This window comes from Tyto alba, unplaced genomic scaffold, assembly GCF_018691265.1.
Source record: "Tyto alba isolate M040663 unplaced genomic scaffold, T.alba_DEE_v4.0 Super-Scaffold_28, whole genome shotgun sequence".
Taxonomy (NCBI): Eukaryota; Metazoa; Chordata; class Aves; order Strigiformes; family Tytonidae; genus Tyto; species Tyto alba.
This window is the reverse complement of record NW_024881302.1, coordinates 11,155,252-11,173,550: the sequence shown is the minus strand read 5'-3', so window position 1 is coordinate 11,173,550 and position 18,299 is coordinate 11,155,252. Positions and strand designations below refer to the sequence as shown.

At 38.2% G+C, this 18,299-nt stretch overlaps 1 protein-coding gene across 1 annotated transcript; it reads left to right on the top strand.

The window, feature by feature from the left end:
• Positions 1–1,008: 1,008 nt before the first annotated feature.
• RRN3 (RRN3 homolog, RNA polymerase I transcription factor) lies at positions 1,009–17,926 on the top strand. The gene is made up of 17 exons (XM_032983750.2): positions 1,009–1,298; positions 1,796–1,852; positions 4,030–4,119; positions 4,203–4,332; positions 4,818–4,874; positions 5,985–6,048; positions 6,506–6,575; positions 8,230–8,328; positions 9,451–9,546; positions 10,035–10,170; positions 11,114–11,244; positions 12,382–12,512; positions 13,362–13,546; positions 14,114–14,222; positions 14,633–14,785; positions 15,740–15,827; positions 16,498–17,926. Exons 1-17 carry the CDS (start codon positions 1,206–1,208, stop codon positions 16,654–16,656), a joined length of 1,848 nt encoding a protein of 615 aa, XP_032839641.1. The 5' UTR covers positions 1,009–1,205; the 3' UTR covers positions 16,657–17,926.
• The last annotated feature ends 373 nt before the right edge of the window (positions 17,927–18,299 follow it).

Sequence of the window (18,299 nt, the reverse complement as noted above, 5' to 3'; positions counted from 1 at the left end):
CTGAGCTAAAATAATGTCCTTTGTTGCTGTGACTAGTTTAGGTGGAGAAGTGAACATTCCATGTTTGAGTTAAAAAAACAAAAACAAACAAACAAACAAAACCAAAAAACCCCAAAAAACTGTTTTGAACAGCTTGAACATTACTGAAGAACTACATAGAAAATGCATCTTTCCATTCATACATACCCTGGTTGCTTTAAAAGTTATTGAAGGTTTTTAAGTATTTCATATTTGTTTAACTTTGAATTATATGATCTCCATGCTGCTACATCCTTTAATATAGTCAGCTACTGTGTTTGAAAAACAAAAAAACTCCTCCTAACTAAAAAACCCAAACACCAAAGAAACCCATGACCTTTGAAATAAATGCAGGTAATGATTTTCTCAACAGTAGTCTGTTGGTGGGCACACAGGATCTTTTGAGAGGAAAAGCAGTTATTAGTTCAGAGTCAGAAGAGTCTATAACATCTTTTATTTGGAGTCCTTACAGAATGCTATAGCTGCCAGCATAGTGCTTTAATGTAGACCTGGCCTGTATCGAGAGGATGAAAACATCCAGCAATCTAGGCTAAACGCCCCAGCTGTGCTGCTGGTCTAGCAAACGCCCCATTGCTTCCCAGGGTCGAACTCGGCGCTTTTTCATCTCGATTAAGTTGTCTAGACCGTTTCGTTTTCCCCTCGACGTTGCAGTACTCCCGTTTGCCGTTTGAAAAACCCGCGCTCAGGGCTGGGCCCGGGGCCGCGGCTTCGCTGTCCCGCGGGGTCATCCCCAGCCTCGCCTCTCGGCCAGCCAGCGCTTGCGTGGAAACCAGCCGAACCTTTGCTCGCTGCCTCCTGGACGTGGTGGTTAAATCTGCAATTCCGCTTCCCCGGGACGCGTTAAACTTCCCCCGCTGACGCGGGCTTGGGCGCTCGCCGCCGGTGCCCCCGGCCTCCTGCGCCACCGACAGCGGGGGTAGAGCGGCTGCAGCCCTTCCCGCCGCGCCTCTCTATGGTGCGAGGGAGGAGGAGCGCTGCCTGCTTCCGGCGGGGCGCGCGCCCTTTCCGCCCCAGAGCGGCACGCGGAGGTGCGGCGCGCGGCGGCAGCTACCCCGCTAGCGGGGGCGCGCGCTGCCGCCCCCCCGAGGCGAGGCGGGAACCGCTGAGGAGAGGCGCGCGCGGGGGCTCGAACGGCTTCGCTTTCCCTCAGGCGCGGAGCCGTCGCCATGATGGGGGGCGACGAGTTCATCAGCTCCCCGCCCAGGAAGACTGTGCGGTTCGGGGGCACTCTGACGGAGATCTTGTTGAAGTACCAGAAGGTGAGTGCGGCTCTGCTCGGATGGCTCCTTTTCCAGGCTGCGTGCGTCGCCGGCGCACCAGTTTTGAGCTGTAATTCCGCGTGCAGGCTCATTTTGTCTCACGGAAGACCGCGTCTGAAGGCTTAGAGAAAAAAAAACGAAGGCGGCTGAGCGTGGAGAGCGTGTGCCAGGCGGTGTTGCTGTGCAAGTGGAAAGGGTTCCCTAGTGAGTCAACCTGAGTGACGTCCGGGATGGATGTAAAGCGGGGCCTACGCCAAAGGGCACAAAGTGATCACACCTGTCTCTGCTGTGAGAGCAGCTAAAAATGGCCCAGCGGCTCCTGTTGTTTCAGGGACAGCACTCTGTTACTGCTGCTTCAGCAGCCTTTGAGCTTTCCTGCTTACTTGTGTTCTTTATGTTGCTGTACAACATTATTGGGTTGTTTAGATACATTGATGAAATTCATATTTTTTGGTGGAAAAAATGTGAGTGTTACTTCTTTTTCTTTCCCCTGCTAGGGTGAGACCACAGATTTTGAGTTGTTAAAGCATCAGCTGTCAGATCCGGACATAAAGGTAAGTTTTGGTAGTGAGGGGTCTGACCATTTAAAGTTCAGCTGCCTCGGTGTAATCATCAGACAAGTCATTCTGGTGCTTACCAAATATATGTATATATAATTATATATATTTTTAATATATATATGTATAACTTAAACATTTGGTTGCATTTACCAGTTTTTGCTTTGTAGAAACTCAGAATTAAAACTCTAAATGAAAAAAAAAACCCACAATGTCAGTTTATACACATTGTCCTGGCTTTGAGTGAGTGGTGGGGTTTTTTGGTAGCAGGGGAGGGGGCTATGGGGTGGCTCTCTGTGAGAAGCTTCTCGAAGCTCCCCCAGCTCCAAGTCAGCTCCACCTCTGCACAAAAATTGAGCCGATCAGCTGCACCTCTGCGATAACGTATTTAAGAAGGGATGTGGTGAGGAGGAATTGAGGCATCTGCGTGAACACCAAGGTCAGTGGAGGAATGGAGGAAGAAAGGAGGGGGGAGGTGTGCCGGAGCAGAGACCCCCCTGTATCCTGTGGTGAGATGGCAAGGCGGCCCCCCCCTGCCACCCATGAAGATCTGCAGTGGAGCGGACATTGATTTATGGCCTGTGTTTCATTTCATATGGCTGATCAAGGTGCTGTGCCCAAAGAAGGCTGGGGTGTTGTAGGAAAAGGTCACCCCTGCTGTTGTAGTTCGGTCCTGGGAGGATTGCAGCATGCAGGGGTGTCCCATGCCAGAGCAGCTTGGGAAGGGCTGCAGCCATGGGAGCGAACTGAGTTGGAGAAAGTTGGTGTCACACGCCGGAGCAGTGTAAGGAAATGCTGCGGCCTTTGGGAGGGACTCATGTTGGAGAAAGTTGGAGAGGACTGTCTCCTGTGAGAGGGGGACCATGCAGGAGCAGGGGAAGAAGTTCCAGAAGCTCCCCCCACCAAAGATGGCAGAAGCGGCAGCACTGACTGCACCCCCCATTCCCTGCCCCTGCGCCACTTGGGGGAGGAGGTAGAGATATCGGGAGAAGAGCGGAGCCCAGGAAGAAGGGAGGAGTGGAGGGAAGGTGTTCTCAAGATGTAACAATGCTTTTCACTGTCCTACTCTGTTAAGTGTTGTTAGTGTCTGTAGTAAATGTATGTTCTTTTTTTCTTTCCCTAATGAGTCTGCCTTTTGCTCGTGACCATAATGGGTGATCTGCCCCTCCTAGTCCTATCTCAGGTACCATGTCTGGCTCATTTGTACCTACTCACTGCTGAGAGGTCAGGGATGTGTGAGCAGCTGCATGGTGCTCAGTTGCCCTCTGAGCTCAAGCCATGACATACATACATATTTTATATTCAGGATCTGGATAAATGGTGTTTCATGCTTACTGACTCTTTGCTCCAGAGTGAGAAACTTTTTGCTTCCTGATTGGGTCGTTCTTTGTTCCAGATACCATCTTTCTAGGTCACTGATGCTTGTTCTGCAGATAATTCTGTAGATCAAACCATGGTTTCTGACTTTCACAGTGTTTAAGTGGCATGAATTTTTGCCTTCACCTGTTCTCAATAAAGTCTTGTTTAATTAGGCAGTAAAATACATATTCATTTAGTAGTTATACCCATAACTATTGTTCCACAGCTCTTCTGTATAACTGTGTTTACCCAGCACATATGCTGTCTTTTTTTTTTTTTTCCCCTTTTTTCACAACTTTCTGGTTTAATTAAGAATGCTGCTGGAAGCATAATGCTATATGGAGTTCCTTTTCTCTTTAAAGAGGATTTTGTAAAATACTTTGGTTTTAGCAGGCCTTTTGGAGGGTACAGGCGAAATCAGCATAAAATTTTCTCTGTAGATTTTGATACTGTTTCAGTATATCTCATTTCAGTACTTGAATGTCTCTTCTGCTTAAACTAGAGCAAAAAGAAAAGAAAATTAAGATTGAATGCCATTTGTTTCAAATATGTTCTGTGTGAGTGAGGTTTGCATGCCTTTCTTAGTCTAGAAGTCTTACAGGCAGGCTGTTGGTTTAGGAGTTGGTATGCATTTATTCTTGCATTCAAGAACTTGACTTAGTGAAGACATAAACTTAAAGAAATTGCTTCCATGTTAATGTGAAAATAATTTATATTTTCAGTCTTCATCTTTGACTTTTAAGGATTTTATTTTCTAGTAATAGGTAATACTGTCTATCAGAATAGTTATCTACTTTTTTTCTGCTTATTTTAAGGATGCCCAGATCATTAGTTGGCTGCATGAATTTCGAGCTTCTGTTGCATACTTGACCAAAGAGCTTGAACAACTGGTCAGCATTTTGCTGGTAAATATGTTTATTACATGGGAAGATGAAGTTTAGTATGCAAAACATCTTTCTCTGACATCTTGGTCTTTGCTTACTTTCAGAAGCTGCCATGGTTGAGAAGAAGCCGAGAGGTAGTGGAAGAATATTTGGGTTTTCTTGGCAATCTAGTGTCAGCACAAACTGTTCATCTTAGGCCGTGTCTCCGGATGATTGTATCGCAGTTTGTCCCCGGTAAGTTACTTTTCTCTTAACCTTCTTTGGTTGCTTATCAAAATGTCTTTCCTAGATAAATTCTAAGTATAATACGTGACAATTAATTATTGTGTTGAGGTTTTTCCTGTTGATTGCTTCTTTCACTTGAATAGCTGAATTGCAATACAGATAGTTTCTGTACCTAGATTTTAGAAGACGTAGATTAGTGACTACTGGAGACCCCATTTATGAAGAAGTCTTGGAAAGGGGTGAACTGTATAATGTTGTTATTACTAAAAAACAAGACCTGCAGTGAGGATCATGTCAGATGTTCTCATGAACCTCATGGTTCTGTGAATGAAACGGTCTTTTTGATGATCTTATGCTTATTTTAGGAAGTCTTGTGGATAATTTTGATACTTTAGTCCTGATGAAGGCTGTTGGCCAGTGTGTTTGATTTGGCATTGAAACTGTTACCTGTAAGATTTGTACAATTTTGATGTAATAATCTCACTTTTTGCTAGCTCGAGTAACCATCAGAGAAGATGATGTGGATATTTCAGATTCTGATGATGATGAAAGTGAGTATAAAGGAAGCAAGACTGACATATGCTGCTGTAATACCTTTACTAAAGAAGTAATCAGTGCATGTTGCTCCTTTTTTACAAAAATAATTTAGCTGAATTAATGTAGAACATTAAGAAACCGTACATCCTTAAATTCCCAAGTCAAAAACTTCCTTCTAATTGAATCAGTGGTGTGCTAACCCACTCCTTGTTACTTTCAAAATACTTCAGTTAGTGCAGTATCTGTAGGAATAAGACCAAATGCATAGGAAAACGTTCCTACTCCTAGATTGTTTCAAAGCCAAAGAAAAGTTAGGAGTTCTTTGTCTTCCATTTTATTTACCTCAATAAAATTAGATACTTTGGGGGATTCTTGAGTCTTTTTTTTGTTGTCTGCCTGTGGTAAGCTCAAATAGAATTGATATTTATAACAAAAATGCCGCATATTTAGTGTGTTTATTGATAAGGCAAACAAACAGGTAAATGTCTTTCAAGAATTTAATATTTTCTTATCTTGAATGCTTTAATAAATTTCAGTTCTGCTTGTGATGACCTAGCTATTCTTCTGCTGTCCACTTGTGACATTGGATAAAAAAGCCTGCAGACTTAAAAAGTCTTAGAAGACTAATTAGCTGTTTGTTTGACTTTTGCAAAAATGAGGCATAATCTTCCCATAGATTTAATCCAGAGTTACAGAGTTGGATTTAACATATCTTCTAAACATTTGTGTATTGTGGCATAAATTTTGGATTTCCAAGTTTAGCGTTCAGTATGAGAGTGTATAACAATACTTGACCTTGGGGCTGGCAGCACATTCAGAGTTAATTGATTGTGATGCCATTAATTTTATTTGGGATTACTTTTCACACTTACTTTGGTAGTGAGGCAGTTCAGTTTAAAAGAAAGAAAACAAACAAACAAACAAACAAAAACAAAAAACAAAAATAACAAATGAAACAAACAAAAAAACCCACACTCCCTCCCCTCCCCCCCCCCCCCAAAAAAAAAAATTTTAGCAAATGCAATTTCCTTGGGAATATTTAAAATGTTTCGTTGATATGAACTGGTTTTGCTGGTTGTGGATTTAGTTTTCTGTAACCAGATGCATACTTTTTCTTTCTCCAGACCTTCCTGAAAACTTTAATACATGCCATAGGGCATTGCAAACTATTGCAAGATACGTTCCTTCGTAAGTATATAATCCTATTGTTCTGTATGCCCTTTCCTTGTAAATTTAAAGCTCATGAATGAATTTATTTTTTTCCTTTAATTGGAAGTATAATACTTAGGAAAAATCATGCTATGAAACTAATATTCACTAACTGATGGAATGCCATATCAAATCATTACAAAATTTCCATAGGCATCAGCAGCTGAAAATCCTGTTAATAAAAACTGGAAATCATATTTATAGCATTGTATTTGAAGTGGCTTCTGACAAGTCCACAGTGAAAGTTTGCTACTTACTATATATTAGGTGATCCTTGCAAAACAGATTTTATACTATTACTTACCTTAAAATAAAGTTACTGTGAAATAAGCTTATTCCAGTCTGTCTTTAGTGCTGGAGCTGCAATATTTGCTCTCATGGTAATAATCTATAACTTTGGGGTTTGGTTTTGTTTTGTTTATTTTTTAAATTGTAGGACACCACAATTTCTCATGCCGATACTTGTGGAAAACTTTCCTTTTATTAATAAATCAGAAAGAACTTTGGTAAGAGCTGTGAATATTTTTGTTTATTTGTTCACTTGTTTTTTGATGTATAAATATACTGTATAGAATGACAACTGATTTGGTGGCATTGAATGCAGATTTTTTTAGTGTATTTTTTTAAGAGCCTTGTTATTTTTTTATAAAAGTATGTGTATATATGAGTGTGTCTGTTTAATATAGGGTTATCCAAGCATACTTAAGTTCCTTGTGCATAAGCATTATGCTAGTCTTTAATGACATAACTGCATATCTTTTCCACAGGATTGCTTTCTTAATCAATGCACAAGATGGATCTCTTTGGCGATGAATCTCAGGGTTGTATAGTAAGGAGACGGTAGGATACCTGTCTCATTTGTTGTCAAAACTGAAAAGTATTTACCACAACAGGGGGTTTGATAAGCAGATAGAAAGCAATGGACGTTATAGGTGAAATCCAAGTTGCCAGTAGCATAGGGTGTTGTGTTATTACATCTCTGGTATAATGCTCATGTGTGGTGAAAAACAAGCTGGAAACTTTTGACAGGTTATGGCTCTTGTGTGATCTTTATGTTTACTTGCTCCAAATTTAGATGTTGGCACTTTATTTTGCAGAAAGACAGAGTCCTGCTCCACCAGCCAAGTTCAGTTGGAGCCGTGTTTTGAACTCACCAAGTGCTGAAAAACCCCCAAAGTTCTTTGTATACATTGCTAGGGTTTTTTTTTAATCCAAATAACTTTGGGCATTGGTTCCCTGTCTGTATAATGAGGGGGATAATACCTCTTACACTGTGTTAGGAGAAGTTTTATTTATTTATATAACAGCTCAGTGAGGAACAAGTTGTGAACAAATTCATAATTGCGTTTTGAGAGCAAGGTTCAAATTAAGTGTAATAAAAATATGGTCCATGCATTGTTGTTAAATGTTTCCAATTCATACATTCTCGTTAAACTAGCCCTATCCATTTTATGTACTGAGCCAGATGGCCTGTGGAAAAATCATATGTGCTCATGTAATTAAAGGTTGTGTTATAATGCATATTCACAAAGAGACTGTGGTGTACTTAAATGTGGCACTTTACCTAATTTTATATATTGACTTGACAGTTTTTCTATATGAAAGTTGCAGCGTTGTCTTTTGTACATATGTGTATACATGGGTGGGCACATGCACACTCAACAGAACTTGTCTGTTAACCTGTTTGAATTAAAATCAGAACAACTCTGAGGAGACATACCTGTGGAATTTAGAATTGTTGGTATATTATAACAACCTGAAATAAAGATGATTTCAGTCTCACCTTAAAGAGTTCTACTAGAGCTGGTTCTAGATGTAGTGAGGAATATGCTTGGTTTAATTTTCCTAGGGAAAGTTTAGACATAAACTCCTATGGAAACTGATAACTTTTCTTATAGAATATTTATATTCATTCTCTCTAGAGATAGTTGGGAAAATTTGCATGGAAATAGTAGATTAAGAAGTTAATGATAACACAGCTTCAATTGAAAGGTGGTGTTTGATTTACACATTAACTTATTCTAGATTGAATACAGTCTGTTTAAACCTATTTCTAGCTCTTTATATAACAAATTAAGAAACTGGTTTTCTGAAAAACTTTGACAGAAATTAGATCTTCTATTAACGTTATTATACATATCAATTAATTTTGTGTTATAGGAATGTTATGTTCATAACCTGCTACGAGTTACGGTGTACCTTCCAACTCTGAGGCTTCAAATTCTGGAGCTTATTATTGAAAAGCTGTTAAAGTTGGATGTAAGTTTTTTCTGTATCATCTTTTAAGGAAGCTTAGTGTTAAAATACACAGAGTAGGAAATTCAATATGCTTCACTGTTAAGCTCAACAAAAATATGTTGCAGTGGTGCTCATGATCATGAATATAAAACCAACCAAACTTACACTCCATTCCCAGTCTTAAGATGTTTCCACACTTGAGGATAACTATAATGTGTACTGCTACACCCTTTTCCTGGTTTCAGCTGGAATAGAGTTAATTTTCTTCCTAATAGTTGGTACAGTGCTGTGTTTTGGGTTCAGTGTGAGAATAATGTTGATAACCTGCTGATGTTTTGGTTGTTGCTAAGTAGTGCTTATCCTAAGTTAAGGATTTTTCAGTTCCCTGTGCTCTGCCAGCAAGGAGGTACAAGAAGCTGGGAGGGAGCATGGTCAGGACAGCTGACCTGAACTAGCCAGAGGGCTATTGCATACCATAGGGCATCCTACTCAGTATATAAACTGGGGGGAGTTGGTCAGGAGGGGCAAATCACTGCTGGGGCATTGGTCAGCAGGTGACGAGCAATTGCTTGTACATCACTTGTCTTTTCTTGGGCTTAATTTCTCTTTGTTATATTCCTTTTCATTATTAGTATTATTGTTGTTATATTTTATTATTGTTGTTTTATTTTAGTTATTAAACTGTTCTTAGCTCAACCTGTGAGTTTTACTTTTTTCTATTCTCTTCCCCATCCCACTGGGAGGGGAGAGTGAGTGAGTGAGCAGCTGCATGGTACTTAGCTCGTGACTGGGGTTAAACCATGATAACCCTGCATGGAATCTTCATGCCAGAATCAAAATAACTGTTTCATGGTGATCACTGCTAATGTGCAGAGAATGTGCTTCTCTTTGTGTGGTTGGTCTGTTTTATCATCCCTTTGAAGTAAAAGGATTTATAATTAAAAAAAGACAGAAGGGGTAGCATTGTAAATGATTAAGGCTTTTTATTTTGGAGAACCTCAGCATATAAAATGTTTATTTAGTTAAGGACAAAGTCTAGTCTAGAAGTTACTTGTGTTGTCGTTTCTTATGTAAGTAATTTTAAAAGGTTTCATACTATTGTCATGGTCTTTATAAAAAATAATTTTTTGTTTGCAACCGTAGGTTAATACTCCACACCAAGATATTGAAGATGCTGAAGAAACTGCTGATAACTCTGATAGTCAGGAAAAATCTACAGAGGAAGGACTTTTTGACATGGTTGGCTATCTTGTTCTACTAAAAGATTTTTAGTAAAATTTTCACTTTTCAGGTGTCTGTGAACTAAGACAGTGTAAAAATACATTATTGCTGTTATCTGCGCTGAAAACTCAGATGGTGTAGGAATGTTACTGCTTTGTTGTTACTGCACTGCACACAGCTCTTGAAACCTGAACAGCTGCCAAATGATTGTGTTCTCCCAGTGTTGATTATATTCATGTAAATACCCAGCATACACACAGTGATTCAGTTTCATTATGTAAAAACACAAGCACCTATATGTAAAGTTAATGAAAGAATTTGTGGTAGTTGGCTTAGTTTACAAAAATTTTCTTATGCTAAGCTGTATAATTAGATACTGCATTTTTTTAAAAAAAGAGAACTTTAACATATCACTGAAAGAGAAATTTTGTTTCGCTTTTCCTGTGATTGATGACTTTATGCTGTTGTGTATATAAAAGCTGCATGACTGCCATTTTATCTATCAGGAGGAAGATGAAGAAAGAAAGGGAAGCAACGTTGTCTCTTCCAGAAGTGAGCGAATGGCCCATCCGCTTGCAGAGCGCCTTGATGTTTTGATGACCATTCTGTTTTCTTATATTAAAGATGTTTGCCATGTTAATGGTAAGAACACTTGAACTGGAACCAAATTTGTTGTTTTGCTAACAAGTAGGAGTAATGTACGAGAAGTTCTTGCTTTCTGCTGGTGTATGATAGAGCCTTCACGCTTTAGGAGCAGAATTCTTCCATCATCAGGCTGTAGTCTGCATTCCTGCCTCTGCCCAGTGTTATTGGAAAGAGGATGCAGAGGTACATTTATGACTTCAAAGGTTTAGTTTTTCAGTCATAGACATTCTGATTATATAAGTATGACACTGTATGCAAACTGTGGCATTACAGGGTATAAGGGTAAATAGAGTTTTGTTTTTTCATTGTGCTAGAGAATTTAGGGGATTAGAAATACTTTATGATTAACAACAGTGTTTTATCATTTGCTCTAAGTATTAGAATTATAGAGTTACAGATCCTTTCAACATCACAAGGACTGAAAATAGATTAAAACAACCAGTAATGTCACTCAATTGGAAATGCTACAGCAAGACTTTGTTTGCAGGAAAAAAACTGAAAGAAATGTCTTACACTGGCATTTATTAAGGCTTTGGATTTCTTAGGTTTATGTATTTAAAACAGAATATTTAGAAATCATTTTGCTGTGTCTTCTTCACATATGTCAGGTAATTTATTTCTTAGTGTTTTCTTCTGGCTTTCCTGAATTAACACATTATTGCAAAGCTTACCTGTCTGCCCGTTTTATACGTGTGTGTGTGTGTGTGCGCACACATATAGATGTTCTCCATATACACCACTGCAAAAGCAGAACTGAAGTCCTGGAAGGTCTTACTATAAATATTTTTTAGATGTCCGATAAACCTAGAAGTCACATTGACAGTGTTTCTTTACATATATCTTGCTGGTTTAGAAAGAGACGAATGCCACTTCTGCAGCATGAGGGCAGGAAAAAGACATGAAATGGCTCATTTTGTTCTGTTCTTTTTTTGTTGTGTAGGCAAGCTTGATATCAACAGCACTAAGGATTTGTATCGGGATCTGGTTTCTGTTTTTGACAAGCTCATTTTACCAACCCATGCTTCATGTCATGTACAGTATTTCATGTTTTACATCTGTAGCTTTAAATTGGTGAGTAGAAGCTGTTTTTAAAATGCAATGTCTTCTGTCATTTCTGCATCCTTGTTAGGGCTTTTTTAACAAAAAAATAGTTGTTTTCTGCTGTAATTCTAGTCTGAAGGTAGTACATTGGGATTCATTAGTATCTTTGCTTTCTTTTCCCTCTCTGTTACTCCTTTCTTCAAATTTTTCTTTATGTAGTTGCTCTTTCCGTGTTCATACACTGCAAACAGAATCCAGGCTCGTGTGAAGGAACTTGCTTAACAAACCTGTTTTACAAAAATTAGTTGGACTCTTGAACCCAAGATACAATGCTCCAGCAAGTTTCTTCAGTATCCCAAAACTATCTTAAAGATACTGTTTTAGCTCTTCAGATTGAAAATCATGTCTGCTGTTTGTTCCTCCTTGCATTTTTCCATCTCTTAACAAACTATTCTTACTATATTAAAATAAGGACATGCATACTTTTTGCCTAAGAGTAGCTAAAGATCCAGGTAAACTAAGGCCCTGTTTCTGACTGTGGTGAATAGTGGATGTGTTGGAAAGAATTTCAGAATGGGGCAAGCGTGTTATGATGCTTTGCGAGAATATTCTCTCAGTCTCTATCAGCAGTCCAGTAACTTCTTGAGCCAAAGTAATGTTCTTTCATGGTAACAGTCCAAGATGGATAAATTCAAGGAGAAAGTATCTCATGATACTATGCTTTTTATATGGATGTGAATTTTTGGGATCATGAACTTCTGTGGCAAAAAGTTTCACAATATAACCATTTAAGGTGAAGAATCACTTTTGTTTCTCTAAATTTGTCTTCCTGCTATTTTCATTGGATGTCCCTGACCATTCCTACTACAAGAGGCAGTAAACAGTCATTTCATGTTTACTTCCTTACTGCTCTTGTTTTTAAACATTTCTCATGTATCTATTCCTGACTTTTTTCTAGTCTTCTCATTCCATTTACTTTTTACAAGTGTAGAAAAAGAGACAGAAAAGAGTGCTCTTCCATCACATGTAGGAAAGGTTATTTACTACAGTTATAGGTAGATTTTTTTTTTTTAATGGTTTGGTTATGGAAATTGCATATTAGAAATCAATTACTTAAACAGTGTCATCAGCATAACAACTCATGTTTTCTATGTATCTTGTTTCCAGGGGTTGGCTGAGGCATTTTTAGACCATCTTTGGAAAAAACTGTGTGATCCAAACAATCCTTCAGTGATCAGGCAGACTGCTGGGTGTTATATTGGCAGCTTCTTGGCAAGAGCTAAATTTATTCCAGTTGTGTAAGTTGTTTTGATATATGAGCAGAAACAAACAATTTATGATGGTTGCTGAGGTTAAGTACAGAATTTGCAGAATGCACACACAGTTTTGGTCCTCTATTCCCACTGCTTTGCTAGTAAGCCTAAATCAATAGTCTTGTTTGTCCTTTCTACAATACTGTTTCAGTATTGTCTTGAAGTTTCCAGGAAAATTGTGCATTTACAGGGTGTGGACTAATGACTGCTGGGATTCATGACTTGCTGTTTAAGGCTTCACTTACCAAGAAATGCTGAGCACAAGCAGATTATGCTGACTTCAGGCAGAGTCGTGGATGCCCAGTATATCTGATGTTAAGATATTTTTAATGCCCTTTGCTGGGCGTTTTATGTAGACTCTTGAGGCAGGGAAGCCAAGTGTTCTAGTATTTTGATACAGATGGATTAAAATACTTCAGCAGATGGGTGAAGATGTCTTCACATTCTGTGTTTTTATGCTGAGCTGAGTGGGCTTGGTGACTTTAATGTTGAATTTCATTTGATAGTGGACTCGCTTGTTAGACATGGGAGACATCTCTCTCTATACCACCTGTAGCCCAGGATTCAGATTGTTTACCGTGCGTTTCACGTGCAACGTGCAGTCATGGATTCATCTCTTCTGGCATCTTGTGCTTTCACTGATTGGGGTTTTCAGTGCTGATACATTGATTCATTTTATGCTGAGATAGAGCTCATAACAGAATCTCCTCTTACGATGAGATTTTCTTACTGATGTTTTTATAATCACTGAGATCCTTGAATACTTGTTTATCATCTTTGCTACACCATTTTAGCTGCTATTTTCACACTTTTTTTCCTTTCCCTCCATTACAGTACAGTAAAAGCATGCCTGGATCTTCTGGTGAACTGGATGCATAAATACATTGATAATCAGGATTCAGGGGCTAACACTTACTGTGATGTAGGTCTCCATGGGCCATTTTACTCTACTTGTCAGACGGTGTTCTATACACTTATTTTCCGTCATAAGCAAATTTTGGATGGAAACTTAAGGAAGGGTAAGTATGTTAGATTTGAATGGTATTGGGACTCATTTGCAAGTTTTATTGTTGATGTGTTTTGTAATGGTCAATTCAGTCAAGTATCTGATGGCAAGTTTATGTCATTGTGATCTAAATAAAATGAGATAGCTTGTACACCTGTTGGGCTACGAAGTAAAGTAATCTTTTTTTTTTTTCCCCACTATTGAAAACAATGCTGGTAACTCCTCAACATTGATATCTGGCCTCACTTACTGAGCATGTTTGAATTCCAACTATATAAAACTATTGTGGACTTCAATTAATAATCTGTCTTGATGACTCTATGCCTCTGCTAGTCCCTGTAATGAGTGTGTAAGTGTAGTGTATGGTAGAAGGATCCTTTGGCTGTGACAGGTTACTGTTATTTAGAGTAGCTTTCTGCTAAACAAACGGTGGGCTAGATCTCTACTGTAAGAAAGCACCCTAGGTTGCGCTTCTGTGGTGGAGTGCAGAGTGCAGGCTGGTCAGACTGGAAATTCTTAGAAATTAAGTTCAGCTTACATCACATATAACCTATATTTGTAAATCGTTCTTATTTTCAAGGTCTGTCGTATCTGCAGAGTTTAAATTTTGAGCGCATTGTCATGTGTCAGCTAAACCCCCTGAAGATTTGTATATCCTCTGTTGTGAACTTGTTTGCTGCCATTACCAGGTACCTACTTATTCAGTTTCCGCTCGATACAAGTATTTGTGTGTGTGTATCTAAAAACAGCACAGTACTTGGAACATGGGTTTTGCTAGGCACGGTATTATGTAAGACAACTCATGTAACCGCCCATGTTCTAGGGGGGATAAGTTTATTTCTGGTTCAGTTTCAGTGAAATTCTACAGTACTGTGAAAATGATTGCTTTGCGTTGGAGCCAATATCATTCTACCTGGAGTGAAGTTTATAAGAGTGTAGAGGAATAGACTCCTTACCTTTTGAAAACTCCTAATATCAGCTAGAAAATGGAAGATAGAAATTATTTTGTTAAAAAATAACTTTGTATTTTAATACCATCTGAAATTCTTGCTTTTGGTGTGCTGGAAATGCTTATCTTTTTTTTATTACCTTTTTAAAGGAAGTATCAGTTGGTGTTCTGCTACACAATTATTGAGAGGAACAACAGGCAGTTTATACCAGTTGTTCGGAGTGGCACTGGGGGTGACCTTGTGCATACATGCACTAACCCACTTGATAGTTTCTTCCCCTTTGATCCCTACATACTTAAAAGGTATAGTTTAAAAATAACTCATTTCTGCCTTGTAGAAAATAATGAACTAAAACTGTAAGAAAATGTCAATGTTTCTGCAGTTCACTTTCTTCCCTGATCTTCAGTACCTTTCATGTTGCGTATTGTAACCAGAGATTGTCAAAGGTTTGAATTGCAGTCTACCCCCACTGTGACATAGAGTGATGAAGAAGGAACAGGACCCAGTTTTGTGGAAGGTCTAGTTAATATGTTTGGTGACTTTTCTTTTGGTTTTCTTTGTTTTAAGCCACTGGTAAAATATCATGATGTTAGCCTAATACATATTTTGTTGGATTTGTGGTGGTGTCTTTTTGTTTTGGGTTGGGTGTTTTGCACTTTAAGTGTATTGCTCCTTGATTGGAGACTTGAGCTTATCCAAAATATCTTGCTTTTAAAATTAATAGTGGACCGTTTGCAGGTTTTCAAAATGTCTAGCACTATGATGCTTTAATCACTTTTTAATGTTAGAGGGCAACATTCTGGCTTTTTTTTGTCTCTTAAAAAAGACTCCACAGAAGGGAGACCTTCATTAGAAGTATAAATTATTAATATTAGTTATAATAATGTATAGTATTAAGTGATATATACTATAATCTTACTTGTATAATTATATTAATAAATAATAAGATTGTTGATATTATATTCACAAATTTGGAAGAAAACTATGCTTGCAAACAAGCATAGTGTAACTATTAAAAATACCCAGCTAGGAATTAGGAGACCTGACTGTATCAAAACTTCTCAAGCAAACAATTGTAATTTATACCTATCCGCTTAATGCAACTAATTGGGGATTATATAGAGATGAATGGAATAGTCTGTAAAACCCTTCAGAGGACTATAAAAATGCCAAGCATTTTATATTGTATTATTAAAAAGAAATACATATGACTTTACTGAATACATTAACTCATAATGTGTTTTAATTCCTTTCAGATCGAAGAAAACTATTGAACCTTTTTATCAGTTTTGGGAAGAGCTGAGTGCTGAAGATCTTGAGAATCTAAAGAAACCCATTAAAAAGGTAATCTTTTTTGATCAAAATTCAGTTCAACTTTTGCCAAATCTCTATCGGCTGCTCCTATTGCAGGATTAATTTTTTTTTACTAGATATGAGTACACTAAACATTTAGGAGAAACTGTGACTGAAATTAGGAAGATTTAGGGATTGATCCATCCTTGCTTTGAGAACGCTTTTCTCCTTCTGCGGAGGAGTTAGTTTGGCAGCACAGGACCGCTGGTGAATGCTTATGAACGCTCTCAGAATATGGACATGCTGATGTCACTGGGAATCCACTTTGTAGATATAATTTAGAACCCATATTTCCTAATTCTCTTACCGTTCCAACTAGTCATGACAGTTGTAGTACAACCCAAATCCTGAATTACGTCCTTCTAAATCTCCTGTGTAGTCTGTTTACCTTCTTGCAGAATGTCGATCCTATGTCAGATTTCCGAGTCCTTTACTTTCCTTCCTGTGATAACTTGTAAAAATAATTTAATGTGTTGTAGCTTTGTTAACTGGTAACTTTATAAACTTTTCTGTAGCATTTTGATAGCAGATTTGATTACTGCGACATTTCAGAATTTATTTTAGAAATACCCTTTTTGGTCTCACCATTCATTACTTCTGTCAAATCTTAATAGGCCTGGTGTATCTTTCTGCTCTCACTGATCCTTTTAAATTTATGCAGGGTACTTCTGAAGATGAAGATGATGACTTTTTGAAAGGAGAAACCCCTCAAAATGATGGTGTGGTTGGAATTGCTCCAAATTCTTATGAGTCAAATACCCGGAGCCCAGTGAGCAGCATTGGCTCCCCTCCAGACTGTTCTGTGCCATACCCTCAGTGACATGGAGAATCGGAAGTGAAAAGGTTGAAAATTGTGTGCAATTTCTTGCTCTGTAAAGAGACTTTAGCCCAACTTTCCAAACTGGCAAATGTTGAAGTAACTACATTTAAGAAAAGTTATTGTTTCTTAATCATTAGATTTCTACAGATACATTATGATAAAGTCATATGTTGCTAGAAAAGCTTAGAGAATAAATAGGATATTTTACAAATTTCACATTGAAATGTTTTTTAAGGATTTTCTATAGTTTTTTCTGACTCTTAAAAACTTTGTTTACTAATGTTTCTCTACAAGGTTTTATATACCAGGGGTGAAATTCTGGTCTTTCTTCCTACTGATCTGTGTGGGGACCAGAATTCCCTTTGTCAGTATTGGTTTTGAGTTGGTTTCAGAGTAATGGTGTGATCCCACAATAAGGAAGCCGTGAATCAAATCTGACAGTGATTCTTTTGCACACTTCTCTTAAGCTTTTCTTGTCTGTGGAATGGTGTTTGGGAAAGCCACTTGATAATGGAAAGTGTGTTCACATGATAAGTGTCATGGCTTCTTAAATCTGTAGCTGACACAACTTTCCCAGTTATGAAAGTTAATACTTGTAAAAGTGATGAATGTTGGAAGTGTTGAAAATGACAGAGTAGCTGAAGGTATGATTTGTAGATAGTTTTCTTTGGGGTGCTTGTGAAGCACTCTGAGACAGGTATTTATTTTCAGGATTTGAAGTTTATATGTGAATGCTGGAAATACAAAAACAATCTTCCCTTGTGGAAAGGAAGTGATGGTGTCACTGGTGTCCTTGTGTTGTCCATGTGTCAGTGTAGAGTTTCTTTGCATAGGTTTCTTGTCTTTTCGTGATTGCTGGCTTTTAGACTTGAGTAAGAATATAGACAGTGGAAAAAAAAATATTATTTGTGTAACATTTAGTTGAAAACCTTACGCATTTGGGACTAAACTCTAATTGTCCTTGTTAAGATTCTGAACTTGCAGGCTTTCAAGACAACAATTTTATTCAGAGCCAATAAAGATTGATGCAAACAGTGCAGTTCTTACACCTCTTTAAAAACACATCCCTGTATGTAACTAAGGATCTCTCTCTATAGTTTCTCAAAGTTAGGGTGTTTGTTCAGACAGACTGCAAATCTGACTTTTCGGGATAATATTGCAAAATGCATCAGTAGATCTGTTCATTGTTGGATAAATTGAGAGATTGTTTTTAATTTTGGTCCTCTTTACTGTTAGTCCTGAGTAATAAAAAGATTTCCATCTGAAGTAACTGCATTGTCTCCTGGCATGGAAGAACCCTCCTCACATCAACAGCAAGGAAAACATCCTTTGAAAGCTGTCTTTTTCTGTTCTTTCCCTGTTATTTCTTTAACAACATAGTCAGCTACTTCTTATAAAATTAGGCTGTGTAAAACTTCCCGAGTTGTAACAGCAGGTATGTGATTCAGGAACTTATGTCTCTATTGTAAGTGAAAAATGAAAGACATAAGTGATGTCAAGTATAACGTTAAAAAATGTGCAGACATGGAACTGTCTGTACTGAAGTTGCACAATTAACATTGGTGTACTAAAGGGACTTGCTGAATATAAAGATTCAAGTGGGAACTCTACAGTGCAACCTCTTCTGTGATAAACCCAGTTTA